This window comes from Ornithorhynchus anatinus, chromosome 4 (genome assembly GCF_004115215.2).
Source record: "Ornithorhynchus anatinus isolate Pmale09 chromosome 4, mOrnAna1.pri.v4, whole genome shotgun sequence".
NCBI lineage: Eukaryota > Metazoa > Chordata > Mammalia > Monotremata > Ornithorhynchidae > Ornithorhynchus > Ornithorhynchus anatinus.
Genome location: NC_041731.1, coordinates 7,786,984 through 7,802,767, shown reverse-complemented (window position 1 = coordinate 7,802,767; position 15,784 = coordinate 7,786,984). Strand labels below are relative to the sequence as shown.

Here is a 15,784-nt window from a genome sequence, read left to right as displayed (position 1 = left end):
ATATCATCGACTCATCGATGGTATCTGTCGAGTGCTCAGGATGTGTTCAGTACAGTACTAAGGACTCGGGAGAGTCCGATACCGCAGAATCGGTAGCCGTGTCCTCTACCCACAATGAGCTAAAAGTCTAGAGGGGGAGACAGACATTAATATAGTTTATAATATATAGATTATAGAAATGTATGTAAGTGCTGTGAGGCTGAGGGTGGGGCGAATATCAAATGCCCCAAAGTCACAGGTCCAAGTGCAGAGAAAATTGGGAAGATGCTCTTCATATGCCTTGAGACATCACCCACCATGGACTTTTTTTCTTATCTTCTCCCTTTCAGACAGCAGGGGTTGGGCGTCACTATCTGAGCACCGGTTTGGTCTTTAGGCCAAAATCATTGCTGTTCTAAAAAGCTTTGTCGTGAACCCTCCTTTCATTCGTTCGTTCATTCAATCCTGTTTATTGAGCGCTTACTGTGTGCAGAGCACCGTACTAAGGGTTTAAGAACTGAGCCAATAATTCTCAGCACCCTCTCTAGACTCAAGAGGCAAGAGTATGGGCTTGGGGGCTTGGGAGTCAGAGGGCGTGGGTTCAAACTTTGCCTCCGCGAGTTGTCGGCTGTGTGACTTTGGACAAGTCACTTTACTTCTCTGTGCCTCAGTTAGCTCATCTGTAAATGGGGATTAAGACTGTGAGCCCCAGGTGGGACGTGGATCGTGCCCAACCTGATTACCCGCTAGACTGTGAGCTCATTGTTGAATAGGGATTGTCTCTATTTGTTGCTGGATTGTACTTTCCAAGCGCTGCACACAGTAAGGGCTCAATAAAGACTATCGAATGAATGAATAAATGACCCTGTATCTACCCCGGCGCTTAGAACAGTTCCTGGTACTTAGTAAGCGCTTAACAAATGCCATTATTATTATTATTAGACTCAACTCCGAAGTCACCGTCCTCACCTCATCAGCTGTTCACCTGACAATTTCTTCCAGCTTCTCCTTTGGTAAAAACTTTCCCTTCTCTTCCCTGATTGTGGAGTATCCCACAGGGCCCTTGTTGAAACCAACCCACCCACCTGATTGTACTGCTGGACGCCACGATAAACTGGTTAGACAGGTTCCAGTCCTCTTGGGGTTTATGGACAGTAGAGAATCAACGAGTTGGAAGGAGTCTAAGAAAATCACCTAGACTATCCCTCTGCCGCTTCAACACATTCTAATCGTAAAGATTTAAACTCGTGTCCTAATTCTGACTCTGCCAAGAGGGGGAAATGCCCGCCGGAGCTAAGCCACCAGTGGGGAAGGATTCTTCCCGAACAGCCACGGAAGGTGTTCCGCAGACGAGTCCAGCAGGAATCCTGAAAAGTATTTATTTAGTCCCGTTAGCGTCCGTCTCCCCCTGTAGTGGGCAGGAAATGTGTCTGTTTGTTGTTACACTGTACTCTCCCAAGCACTTAGTACAGTAAGTGTTCAATAAATACTACAGAATGAATGAATGGGGTAGCTGGCTTCCATGGGCAGTGGAACTTGCAAGGGCCATAAAGGCCACCATTCTAGGCCTAGCACAGAATCGGGATTACGTTGCGATCAACTCAAGTGAAAATGGCACCTAACTTTTTTGAAAAAAAACCAAAAACACAAAAAACCAAACGCTTCGCGTGCCCTTCGTCGTGTGCTAACCTCCCGCCCGCTGCCTTGTTCGTTTCACTCTGTTGCCTCGGCAGGAACAGTGAGTGACATTGAGCCATCGCTACGATCAATTCATTTGTGCAAGCTCTCGGTCCTGAAGCCTCAAAACCCGTCCATTGTTCTCCAAGGGAGACATCTTCGTTAGCGTTATGAATGCTTCAACTCGATGCCTATGAAAGGAAAACTTTTCTCGATCCCTTTTGTTTTGGGAGGCTTTTGAATTCCACTTGTGCCTAGACCGGGTCCTGTTGAATTTAATTTCTGTATCCAACCTGGGAAGGTGCCGGGCACTTAGGAGGAAATGGGTATCGCCTGTTAGCTGATAAGGATTCCAGACACGATTCCTATTAGGTGCCTATTTTAAGCTTTTTCCTGTCAAAATCCTGCTGGAAAGGCAGGGAAAGGAGAGGGAAGCGATGAGCAGGAACGCAGAGGGAGATTATCCCGGACCTCGATCCCCCGGGTCCTACAATAGACTTTTCTAGATAACGGCGAGGACATCAGTGATGACGAAAATCGGAGCGACAGAGACGTGTGAGCGAAATTAAGGCAACAGCTTTCTCTCACCCACACAGAAAGTACTGCTCGCAGAAAAGATGATTTAAGGTCCGAGTAATGAGATCACTTGTCCAAAAGACACAGACAACTGGCCACATTCGCCCTGGCAGCTGGGTGGACCTGAGGTGGCCCCAGGACAAAGAGCCGTCTGTGTCACTGATTATGAGGTGACACTGAAGGCAGGCGTGATCTGGCCTTGCCTTAGCTGAGGGACCCAAGCAATCATTTAGTGCTTACAACAGTGCCTGGCACATGGCAAGCGCCTAATGAATACCATTATTATTATTATTATCATTAATTAGTAGCCTTTAATAAGTAGGCAGAGCTCTTGGGAGAGTACAACACAATTAGTAGATATAATAATAATAATGTTGGGATTTGTTAAGCGCTTACTATGTGCAGAGCCCTCTTCTAAGCGCTGGCGTAGATACAGGGTAATCAGGTTGTCCCACGTGAGGCTCAGAGTCTTCATCCCCATTTTCCAGATGAGGTAACTGAGGCACAGAGAAGTTAAGTATTGTTTGAAGGAGATGACAATCTAGCTGGGGAGACAAGCACTAATATAAATTACAGACAGGAGGGAGGAGGAAAAAGGGTAATTTGTATCTCAACGCTTAAGCAAGAGGGTATATAGGAGGTAAAGAAAATGCTTACCAAAATGCCACGGGAGGCTGTGAATACGAAATCCTAAGGGGATGCCAAAGTTCTGAACCGGGAGTAGGAGGAGAAGCAAGGTGGGGAGACTGAAAGTTAATCCGTGAGGGCTTCCCGGAGATGGACTTTCAGAAGGGCCTTGAAAAGGGGAGTGCCGGGAATCTGCTGTATTTTCAGAAAGAGAGAGTTCCAGAGAGTGGAGTGAACAAGAGGTTGGTAGTGGGAGAGATAAGAATGAGGCCTAGAGGAGGAGGAGAGCTGGAGAAGAATGAAGAGTGCAAGCTGAAGTGTACGGAGAGGACAAACAGCATGGTCTAGTGGAAAGAGCGCCGGCCTGGGAGTCACGGGACCTGGCTTCTAGGCCCACTTCCACCACTTGACTGCTGCGTAACCTTGGGCAAGTCACTTGGCTTCTCCATGCCTCAGTTTCCTCATCTGTAAAATGGGGATTAAAGACGCGTTCTCCCTCCCCCTTAGGTTGTGCGCCCCTTGGGGGACGGGGTTGGTGTCCAGCCCGATTATCTTCTACCTACCCCAGGGCTTAATACAGTACTAGGCCCGGAATATAGTGCTTAGTAAATACCACAATTACTAACATCATCATCATTATCAGTAGTAGTAGCAGTAATAAGTAGATCCAAGAGGAGTTTGTCCATAAATAGTTACCAGAGAAGAGCTTAAGGGTGTGGAGGGCAAAAATTAGCAATGCTAGATAATAAAAAAAATAATAATAGTATCTGTTAAGCTATGTGCCAAGCACTGTTGTAAGCACTGGGGTAGATACAATAACAATAATAATGATAATGTTGGTATTTGTTAAGCGCTTACTATGTGCAGAGCACTGATCTAAGCGTTGGGGTAGATACAGGGTAATCAGGTTGTCCCACGTGAGACTCACTGTTAATCCCCATTTTACAGATGAGATAACTGAGGCACAGAGAAGTGAAGTGACTTGCCCACAGTCACACAGCTGACAAGTGGCAGAGCCAGGATTCAAACCCATGACCTCTGACTCCCAAGCCCGGGTTCTTTCCACTGAGCCACGCATTACCTCATGTACTGTCTCTTTTCCCTCTTCCTCCTTTTTGTAATTTATTTTAGCATCCCCCATTTTACAGATGAGGAAACTGAAGTCCAGAGGAGTCAAATGACTTGCCCAGAGTTACACAGCTGACCAGCGGAGGAGCCCGGGATTAGAATTTAGGACTCCTGACACCCCCCCGCCCCCAAACTGGTGCTCTTGCCACTGAGCCACTCTGCTTCTCACGAAGCATGAAGTTAGAGGAAATACACCTAACATTAGCAGGGCCGGCTTCAGATCTTCGGTCTTCCTGAAGCAGGAGAAAATGGCTGCCCCTCGCAGATAAAACCTCCAGATTTGCAAACTTCTATTTTCAACAGCTGCCAACCTACCGCCCCGCCCCGCCGTAGCTGCCAGCCCGAGTCTGGGGCTGGCCCTGAAAGATAAGCTCAATGCCAAGAAGGACTTCCACGACACGGTTCTTCCGAACACCCGACCGTCACCATCGGAGGCCGAATACTGGGGCTCGAAGGATGCTGACCTGACCCGGCCCATGCCATTTCTTATGTTCCTATCGGGAGAGGCCCTTTCGGGATCCGGACGCTGCCCATCTATGAGCTGCGGTCAGCGGCCGATCCTAAAGAGCTGCCCTTTATGCTTAGTTCCCGAGGCAGAGGCCTCCGTTTCATTCACCATTCGAGCTGCAGCCCTTAAAGAGATGCTTTTCCATCTTTTGGAATCCGTTCAGTTGAACACAAGGCAGACATTCCCACTGTGCCGTCTTGCTGGTCGGCGCACAAAGGAGGTACGGGGTTCAATGCCTGAAAGAATTAATCTATTAATGTGGGGGTCTGTTCCGGAGGCAGACTGTTTGCTGGCAGGGAGACCTGCAGTTTCTTGCAGAGGATGCTGTGCTCGGGAATGGAGCCAATTCCACCGACCTTCCAGCCCGGCTAACCCCTCTGAGGGGCCTATGCCGTCCCGGCAGGAAGCGTCGACGGTACCAAACCCAATCGACCGACCCGAGGGCAGCCCGCTCGGCTCCACTGTGGCCAACCCACGTTGACTTCGGAGAGAACTAGGCTTTACCAGGGAGAGGCACGCGATCTAAACTCATCTATTTTTGCCTTTGGTGTCTGGGGAAAGGCTGTCGGGTGGGTCGTAATTCTCAAGCAACAGCACAACAGAGAGAAGCACAGACACTTCTGGGCCAGGGAGGTGTGGATTTCAGATCGAAGTAAATGACTTGTGGGGCACGGAGACAATAAACAGCAAGGCTGATTTTGTGAATGATACACGACTAAAATGACCGGTGAACCCAGAACGGCCCAATGCTTGTCCTTTACAGAGGATTCGTTTTAACAAACGGAAAACAAATAAAGAATGAATGTGTCCTCCCGAGGAGATTTCTGAGCGCGGCTGAGATCGTTAAATCTGCAACTCAGAGGACTGATAAGAAAAGAGAGAGACTGCGTCTGTACGTTCTGGGACGGAAACTGGCTTTACTTCCTGCTAAGGGAGGCTCTCCCTCCAATTAATAAACCACAGTTTCGAATAAATGAATGCCCGTAGCGAGAAAACCCCCCCAAAAAAACTCATCGGTGTGCCAACCCAAACCATCTTCACGATCGACTCCCTGGGCCAAGTCTGGGACGAGTAGATCTTGGCAGGCTGCAGGTTCAGCAGGGGGGCAGAGGGGCACGCGGAGGGGCACACGGAGGGGCAGAGGGGGCCTGGGTGGCACAGGTGGGGGCGGCTCTACCCCCGCTGGCTCCCATATGATTATCTTCCTCAGAACAGCAGATAGAGTTGAGAAGAAAACATACGAACGGGAAGCCAAGAGACCTCTCTCCATTCTTCCCTTTCATTGGATTTCCTCATTAATAAATTCCAAGAGTTCCATAAGAAGGCAGATGTGAACATTATGGACTATACGCCAATGTAAATATTTCAGTATAACAACTCAGCATTTCAACATTCAGCTAGGGCTGCCTCTAGAGCGTTACTTTTCCGTCAGGTTCGTTCTCCATTCACTCATTCCTACTTATTGAGCGCTTCCCGGGCGCAGAGCGCTGTACTAAGCACTTGGAAAGTACAATTTGGCAACAGAGACAATCTCCACCCAACAACGGGCTCACTAAGGGGAATCGAAAGGGGACTTTTGAAAATAGAGACAATATCCAACCAACAACGGGCTCCCTAAGGGGCATCGAAAGGGGAGTTTTGAAATAAGATGAAATTATTTACTGGAGTGAGAGAAGCTCAAAGATAGGTCTAAGATGCCAAGCATCTGTAGAATGGGAAGCACTCTCCCTCCAAAGGGGCTGAGGTTCTGGAAGAAGCGTGGCCTAGGGGAAGGAGCAAGGGCCTGGGAGTCAGAGGGCCTGGGTGCTAATCCCGCCTCCACCATTCATTTGCTGGGTCACCTTGGGCAAGTCGTTTCACTTCGGTGGGCCTCAGTTCTCTCGTCTGTAAAAGGGGGATTCAATACCTGCTCTCCCTCCTACTTAGACTGGGAGCCCCATGTGGGGCCTGATGGGCTTTCATCTATCCCAGCAGTTAGTACAGTGCTGGGCACATAGTAGGTGCTTAAAAAATACCACTGTTATTATTACTAGTGGAGAGCATACTCTCGCTCCCTAACACCTTAACTTCCCCCGCTCACGCTCACACACACGCGCTCACACACACGTTACAAATCAGCATACACACACGAGAGCATACACATCCAACCAAACTGTAAATCTGGCAAGGGAGAGAGAAGCTCACAGAACGGCGGGCAGCTTATCCCAAGGAGCCTGAAAAGAGAGATGCGAATGCCAATCTGGAACGGCTAATGTGAAAGGGGGAAGGTTGTGCTTCTTCATTTACACGGAGAGGCAGCATGATTACGCTTATAACATGCTGCAGCTTGAATAATAGGAAACAGGAATAATGGGAATAGGAATGATGAGGCCGTGGAAAAAGAAATTGCAAGAGCCAAGGGTCTGCGGAGACAAAGCCCCAGACTGAGAGTTTCGGCAGAAACTTGATTTGAGAGGGTGCTAATCATCTCGTTTGCCTGGCATCCCTGCAGGCCCAGGATCCGGGGAGAGGATCCGGGAAGAAGTCTGCAAGCTCATCTGGGCCAAAACCTTAAAACTGAGGGCAAAAAGGATGGATTGTCACTGTTTATTGTTGTCTTGTTCTTTCCCAAGTGCTCAGCACACTGCTCTGCACACAGTAAACACTTAATAAATACGACTGGATGAATGAGGTCGACCTCCAAGAAAAAAGGCAGTAACCAACACTGGACCATAGAGTGTCCTTTCGATTTGCAAGTTGGTTAAAGTGCTATTAGGGAACAGAGGAACTTTCTGTCACCAGACAAGCCCGCTTGGCCTCAGCATGCCCTGTTGGCATGGGAATGCTAGAGCCCTGGGTTTGTGAGAATGCCCATTATTGGAGTACTGGATGTTCGCTAATAAATGCCTGGCCAGTGCAAAGGAAGCCAAAAGAGGATTCCAAGTGTTTGCTGGATTTTTAAAATCATGGCACTACCTGCTGATGCTTGGTGGGTTTGTGATCAGCTTTGGCTTCCAGGATATTTTTTTTTTATGGTATTTGTTAAGTCCTTATTATGTGCCAAGCACTGTATTTAGCGCTGGGGTAGGTACAAGATAATCAGGTTGGACACAGTCCCTTAACCACATGAGGCTCACAGTCTCAATCCCCATTTTACAGGTGCAGTAACTGAGGCACAGAGTAGTAAAATGACTTGCCCAAGTAGTAGACGAGGTCTGAACTGGGATTAGAACCCAGGTCCTTCTGACTCCCAGGACTGTGCTCTCTTCACTAGGCTACGTCTTCTGTTTCTCAATGTCTAAAGGTAAGCACGATTAGGGAGAGGGCCATAGAATCAAACGATAAGAGGCTGGGTGGAATTAAAAGATAAAGTATTTTTCCTAAAATATCGAATTGTGCCAAGAAACAGACGTGACCAAATGAGGGAGAAAAATGAGGTTTGTGGAGAGGGCAAAGAGGAAGTACCTGTGTCACCACCATCTCTGAAAAACGCTGTAGAAGATGCTTTTCCCTTACTGATTAGATTGTCTCTACCTGTTGCCGAATTGTACATTCCAAGTGCTTAGTATAGTGCTCTGCACATAGTAAGCGCTCAATAAATACTATTGAATGAATGAATGCTTTACCATCGGCACAATGTGTCGGGCAAAAAAAAACAAACCCAACCCATACTCCCTGCTGGAAAAGCTTTGTACTCTGAAACAATGTCTATTAAACCAACAACAGAAAAGCAATTTATCTGGGACAAAAAAGAGCAGAGGGCGCTTATGGACCTGGATGATTTTGCCTCAAGTGAGTCTGGAGGAGATCTGCAGGGATAAGGCAGGGTGCTTCTATGTCCCTATTAGGAGGCTCTTCCATTCTAGGGAGAAAGGACTGGAAGGGGTGGGTGTGTTTGTGTACGAATGTGTGTGTATGCGTGCACAGGGGGAAGTTAGGGTGTTAGGGAGTGGGAGTGTGTGTATGTGATTGAAGTGGTAAGGGGAGAAATGGAAGGCGACTCGAACAGCTCAACCAGCAACAGCTAGGAGAGTGCATCTGACGCATCTCCCGGTGAGGAGGGAGGTGCGTTCTTGGTGAACGGTGAGGGTATGCTGACTGGGGAGGTCAGAGAAGGAGTTTGGAGAAAGGAAGACTGACAGGGAAGAAAACAACGGCTGCCAAAGAAACAGCAAAGAGGTTCTTCTGAGAGAAACACCTGTGACTATAAGGGGGAAAAAAACATTCAGAATGGAGAGAAATGTCTGACCACTTTGAGATATACCGAAAGAAGAAAGGCAACTTCCTCCCCTCGTCTGAGATTGTAGGAGTGATGGATGATTTACTGCCCCATTGGAAGGGTAAATAATGATGGCATTTATAAAGCCATCAAGCGCTTAGTACAGCGCTCTGCACACAGTAAGCACTCAATAAATATGATTGAATGAGTGAAGCGCTTACTAATGCCAAATATCGGCCTAAACATTGTGATGTATAGAAAAATACTCAGATTGGACACAATCCCTGCCCCAGATGAGACTTTCAGGCTAAGAGGGAGGGAGAGCAGGAATTTTAACCTCATTTTAAAGATGAACTTTCACATTTTACAGTTGTCTAGATCAGGATCTGGATCAATTACCTCATCTGTAAAATGGGGATTAAGACTGTGAGCTCCACATGGGACAACCTGATTACCCTGTATCTCCCCAGCGCTTAGAACAGTGTTTTGCACATAGTAAACGCTTAACAAATACCCCCATTATTATTATTATTATCAGGATGGTAGCCATGTGGAGAGAGATGGGGCAGATCTGGAAATGCCGTTGGGGAAAAACCGGCCGGATTTAGGAACAGACAGAATATGAGAGTTAAAAGACAGCAAGGAGTCAGGAAAAGAGAGATGGTGATACAAGGAGGAATGGAGAAAGTGTGGAACCGTAAAAACTGGGTTGGTGAGGTTGTGATTGGAAGCAGAATAAGGCAAAGAGAGATATTGCTAAAGGAGAGATTACTGGACCTAGATCTAAACCATATATCATATATATGTCAGGCAAACAAGACAAAACTGAATTCATTCAATAGTATTTATTGAGCGCTTACTATGTGCAGAGCATGGTTCTAAGCACTTGGAATGCACAATTCGGCAACAGAATGAACACAAAGGCAAAAAATGAGAAGTAAGCTCACTTGAAAAGAATTCAGTAAATCGCCAGGTGAAGTAAGCACTTCCTTTCACTCTGACATACCCACTCCGAGTAGCTGCTGATGCCCAAGTACATGAAACGGAACCCACATTTCTCCAGAGAAAACAATTTGCGAACAACCAAGCACTGGGGGTTGAAGATAAGTTGGAACTACCTGTAGTGAAGAAGCTGGCCTTCCGCATTGTAATCCCGATAAATCTCATAGTCTTTCTCAATAAATACTCCTGGTGGTGAAGAACTGTAACGAGAAAATAACATCGACAAAGATCATTAGCACCGGTGCTGGCGATTTATTTTTCCTCTCTATTTTAAAACACGATCCAATACTCCAGTTCCTAATTACCCTCCCACCTAGGGTCACCACATCCTAAACCCTGTGGCCTAGCGAGAAGAGGGCAAGGGGCCAACTGATATGGAGAAGCGGCGTGGCTCAGTGGAAAGAGCCCGGGCTTGGGAGTCAGAGGTCATGGGTTCGAATCCCGGCTCTGCCACTTGTCAGCTGTGTGACCGTGGGCAGGTCACTTAACTCAGTTCCCTCATCTGTAAAGTGGGGATTAACTGTGAGCCTCACGTGGGACAACCTGATTACCCTGTATCTCCCCCAGCGCTTAGAACAGTGCTCTGCGTATAGTAAGCACTTAACAAATACCAACATTATTATTATTATTATTATTATTATATGGATACGACCCGGAAGGAGAAGAAAAATGGTGCTCGTCTCTGACAAGAAGGAGGAGAAGGGACCGGGCAATTAACAAGCGAAGGGGAGGGTCCCACTTCCTGCTGCCATCTACTGCAATCAACCCATCCATCCCTGCCCAGTCCTTCCCCTTAAAGATCCCATTTAGCCATTTCATATGTTGCCACTTGAACAGCTTTCAATTCTGTAAATCATAAAAAGGTCATCGTTTCTCATCGTCAGAATGGCAAGATGAAAATGCCTCATTGCTCGACGAGACTGGAGCAATACAGTAGTGAGGATCCTGTCAGCCCATCCTGACATACTTAGTCTTCGTATCGTCAGTCTAAAATACAGAATCGACTTCCAGTTTCTACACTAACGGTGACAGGAAGAGCATGGAGAAATTAAATCTGCAAGCAATCTACAAATCCTATTTCAGCCGCGAGTTTCTAGCTCTAGCCTGACCAACCATCTGCTGGAGCTGACGACAAGTAGCCAGACTGACGGATGAGTCTTGCCTCTTTTCCCCTTCCCACTCTCTTATGAAAGGACTAATGAGCTGTTAAATGACCAAAATGCCAGCAAGTGAAGACGGAGACGGGGAGGAGGGAAAAGAGAAAAAAAGAAGAGGAGAGAGGAGAGAAGGAGAGAAGAGAGAGGAGACACAGAAGAGCAGGGAGAAGAGAAAGGAGGAGAGAAGAGGAGAGAAGAGTATAGGAGAGAAGACAGAAGAGGAGAGGAGAGAATAAAAGAGAAGACAGAAGAGAGAAGAGGGGAGGAGAGGAGAGAGAAAAGTAAGGGTTTTAAGACTCCACGGAACAGAAGAAAACCAAGCCCATTCCCAGCTCCCAAAATGAGAAATTAATGCTTCTGGTATATTAAACAGCAATGAGCCTTTCATCATCATCACCGATGGTATTTATTGAGTGCTTACTATGTGCAGAGCGCTGTACTAAGTGCTTGGGAGAGTACAACAAAACAGAGTTGGCTGATATGTTCACTGCCCACAATGAGCTTACGGTTTAAAAGGGGATACAGACATTAATATAAATACATTTATTATATATAATTTAAAGATATGCATATAAGTGCCGTGGGGTTTAGGGTGGGGTGCAAATCAAATGCCCCATGGTCACAGATTTAACCATTCACTCATTCTGAACAGCAAGAACAATTTTGGATAGATGAATAATATTGAACATTTATGTCCCTTCTGGGAGGCTCAAAGGAGAGAAGTGGGCGAGGACCCTTTTAGATCGTCCGGTACTTTGCTAGCATTATCCATGGCCAAATAATACGATAGGTGCCTTAATGACTCTTTTCCTTCCTATGATAAAAAAATCCCTGTGTTATATTGTCACAATGAATCACAGAGAGTATGGCTAGAAAAACATCAAACATTATATAAGATCAACAAAAAGATAGCAGATCTCCAAATCCTTAAAATATCCCCCATTTGTTCATCACTATACCATTTCTGCTGTTCTGAGCTGCTAACAATTTAGCAAAGTTTGGTGTCGATATCTTTTATACCTATTCTCAGAGGAAGGTAGATTTACCCTCTCTGATAATAGCAGGCTGGTATTTTCCTTAACAGAAATGCAGGTAACTTGCCAAAATATGAAAAAAAAAGCCATACTGAGGTTTGCTGAGCACACATCATTTTATTTCCACATGGACTTTCTTGAGAGCAATAACGCTTCATTATTTGTCATGTAAATGATCTTGCTTATTTATAGTCTGCTTTCCCATGTGCAGCTTCAGAACAACGCGTTTCAAGTTTTCAGCTGCTACAGATTCAATGATAGAGGTGATGCAAAATGTATAACGTTATTTTCTTAGGCCATTTTTAAAAATGTTATGCAAAAAAACACTTTTGTGAAGGGTTTGCATGAATGAGTTAATATTACATGCTGATTATAGGAAGCAAAAAAGAAACAAATCTTCCTAATAAGGTGGAACTCTAAAATTTTACTCAGGAAACTGGCAATAAAATCAAATTCCCGTCAAAGCTAATTTTAATGGTGCTTCTGAGTCTTAAAAATTATAACTTGCAGAAACACGACAATGAGTCATTTAATCCTTCTCCTCCTCCTCGTCTTCCCTACTGCTGCCTCTAATTACATTAGGAACTAGTCTTTTCTAGGGTCCACAGAGGTATGGCTTTGAGGCAGTCCTTCTGTGTGAAGAACTGTCCCCAGGTGCTCTCTCCCCTGCTAGAAGCTTCCAAGGGACTCCTGAGACTCCTGGGGGAATCTTGAAGTTTTAGGAGAAAGGATTCTGTCCCATTCCTGGATTCTGGAACTCCACACAGATTAGGATGGGTCCCAGGCTTCACACACCTAAGAAGCGTGGCCTAATAGAAAGAGCATGAGCCTAGGAGAGGGAACTGTTTAGACTCTAGACTGAAAGCTTGTTCTGGGCAGGGAATGTGCCTGTTGGTTGTTATATTGTACTCTCCCAAGCACTTACTATAGGGCTCTGCACCGCACTGAGTAAATGACCTGGGTCTTAATTCCAGCTACACCATTTGCCCATGGTCACACAGCAGGACGACTTCTCTGTGCTTCAGTTACCTCATCTGTAAAATGGGGATTAAGACTGCGAGCCCCATGTAGACTGTGTCCAGCCTGATTAGCTTGTTTCTACCCCAGAGCTTTGTACAGGTGCCTGGCAGAGCGCTTAAAAACCGTATTTAAAAGAAATCTAACACTAGGGGGGAAAAAGGGAGAGGGGCAGTGCTCCAGTTCTGCAAAGTTACTGAAAGTGTGTAAAATTCCTTCACTATTATAGTCAGATGTGGCCCCACACAGGCCTTTTCCTCAAAAGTTGTAAGCTGCTGGCTGGCACTGCCAGGAAACATTAATGGCCCTTGGCCCTCTGGGAATCCATCACTTTTAAGGTAGCAGATGCAATTTGACGAGATCTATTGACTATATTTTCAACTCTCCACTCCGACTTATTTTTCTAGTTTCCACATTAAACCCTGCTGGCATCTGCCTGCCCCGACCTTTCAGCGGGAGCTGAGGTCAGCAGCAGTCAACAGCCTCCACTGCCAACAATCTTGAAAGAAAATCTTGCAGAAATTTCTGCCAGCGGGTCCTTCGTGAAGCGGGGAGAAAGCTACCTAAAGGCCACTGACTCACCAATTTAAGGGCCCGGGGACCCTGGGGATTCTCTGGCTTAGCACTCGAAAGGCATTCTTGAAACTGATGCAACGGTCTGCGACCGTTTCAGTTCCGCCTGGCATCCTTCAGGAACTGTACCTCAAACAACGGCAGATGTCCATCAGCACGTGGCTAGAGGCAGACCCTTACCGGCAAAGGCTGGCAGGAAGAGTTTAGAGAGGGTCGGGTCTTATCGTGGCTACCCGAGGTGGAGAGGTCCAGGCTGGAGAAAGAATGGGCCCATCTAAAGCTCAGGAGAAAGGGCCTGCAGTTTTGGACCTCTCTTTTCGAAGGTGCATTATATAGGTCGTTTTAGGCAGGGCTGATTTCCTCAGGTGGTCAGGCTAATTCTCCAGGCCTGATAGGTGGCATGTCGCAGAGGCTCTAGGGATCTGGGGCCTCTTTTATTTTTTTTAGTGGTATTTGTTAAGTGCTTACTTTAGTGCTTAACTGCTAAATTAAAGAAAGGGGAGTGTCCAGTTGTGGTAAACACACAGCATGTTCAATTCGTAGTTCCAAGGATTCAGTTTATGTCAAACTAAGGTTCCTTTCTAAATCACAAGACTGCAGTGCAGGAACAGAACACAGGTCCTTAAAGAAAGGCCCTGAGACAAGAAGTTTCACCCCAGAGCCACCTCTCTGTATCACATTAAATTGGAAAGTGTGGCAGGGTGAAGGGGACAAACCATAGACTTCTAGTTCCGGGTTTAAAATGTGCTCTTTGGAAATCACCTAAGCTCCCCACACCAATGCGATGGGTCTTAATGAGGAAGACTTGAGTATTTTCCAGGTTGGGCCGTTGTTTGGGGTGTCTCTGAAAGCACCTGGCCCTCCATGGGCCTCGGAGCAGTCAGGATTCCCTCCGATTTTGAAAGGGCCATCGACATCTACTACATTCCGCTGGCATCCTACACTAGGCAATGAAGGTGAGGAGGGGGAACAGGGGAAGAACAAAACCTCACCAAAGTACGCTGACCGCCAGGTGAGTAGAACGCAGAATTAATGAGAAACAGCATACCCTTCCAGATCGGCCGCTTAAGTATAGCCAGATCCCAGGGAAGAGAGATGTCTATTCCGAGAGAAAGTTGTGATATCCCAAATTTCCAGAAAAGAGGGTCCTAGTCTTCCTGAGATGATACTAAAGAGTGGATCCCCATAGCAGTGCTGATGATGGGATTTTAAAGACTCTAACCTCTAGGATGACATGCCAGAGTTTTGCTGGAGATTAGTAATGCTGTTCCCCAAAACACACACAACTCGATAAGAAACGCATCAGGGATGATTTGCAAATCAACCTAAAAAAAACCACCACACTCCAAAGGAGTTCACTGTCATTAGTAACCACCAGTTTTCTCTTCTGCCAAAGCTCCCAGTGCAAAAGCAGCATGGCCTAGTGGATGGAGCACGGGTCTACCCACTTCTCTGCCGTGTGACTTTTTGGCAAGTCACTTAACTTCTCCGTGCCTCAATTACCTCATCTGTAAAATGGGGATTGAGACTATGAGCCCCACGTCGGACAGGGACTGTGTTCAACCTGATTAGTTTGTATCTACCCCAGTGCTTAATACAGTGCCTGGCACATAGTAAGAACTCTGATACAAAAAAAAAAAAAGTTCCAGGTCAGTGACCCGGCATGAACCAGCAGGAAAATCAGCCCTGAGAACAACTCCCCTTTTAAGACTATGGAAAGAGCTTTCCCCAGATGGCTTTCTTTCTTTCCTGGTGCACAAGATCACCACCGACTATAGGCTAAAGAAAGAGAGCTCTCTGGATTCACATTCAAAATGGAAAGAACTGACTTTTCAGGAAAGTGGATCTGTGACAGAAATTCTAACTTCCAGGTCTGAAAATATCATGGTTGGAAGCAACTGAGGCCCTCTGACCTGCCGGAAGGAGTCCCCCTCTCCTAACCGCCATCCTTCCACGGCCTGTGTTCTTCCATCATTCTCCCCGCCCAGTTTCAGCTCAGATTCCAGATGAAGCACCTGGTGAAGTTCTGACAGGATAATCCTTTATTCTCTACTCCTCGTGGCCAGGCATTTTGTCTTCTCCCTCAGCTGTACTTTCCAAAGTGCTTAGTACAGCGCTCTGTCACAGAGTAGGTTCTTAAATAATTCCTGATCACTGACTTCCAATTGGCTCTGCTGCTCTATTCTGCTTTTTAACCTGCTCTCTCCCAATATGGCAGGGAGCAGCCTTGCTCAACTCCTCTGTTTAAAGTGGCTGGAAATCCACATAACACTTATCTCAGTGATTCATTCTGGTTTTCAGCTTTACT

The 15,784-nt window shown here is 46.5% G+C and overlaps 1 protein-coding gene across 3 annotated transcripts in view; it reads right to left on the bottom strand.

Annotated features, from left to right (window-relative positions):
- ARHGAP39 (Rho GTPase activating protein 39) overlaps window positions 1-15,784 on the bottom strand; it is a 278,167-nt gene that overhangs the window by 128,445 nt on the left and 133,938 nt on the right. For all 3 annotated transcript variants that reach the window (XM_029062655.2, XM_039911686.1, XM_029062658.2), the window contains exon 4: window positions 9,812-9,895. In XM_029062655.2, coding sequence (XP_028918488.1) covers window positions 9,812-9,895 — 84 coding nt within the window. The remainder of the gene's footprint in view (window positions 1-9,811; window positions 9,896-15,784) is intronic.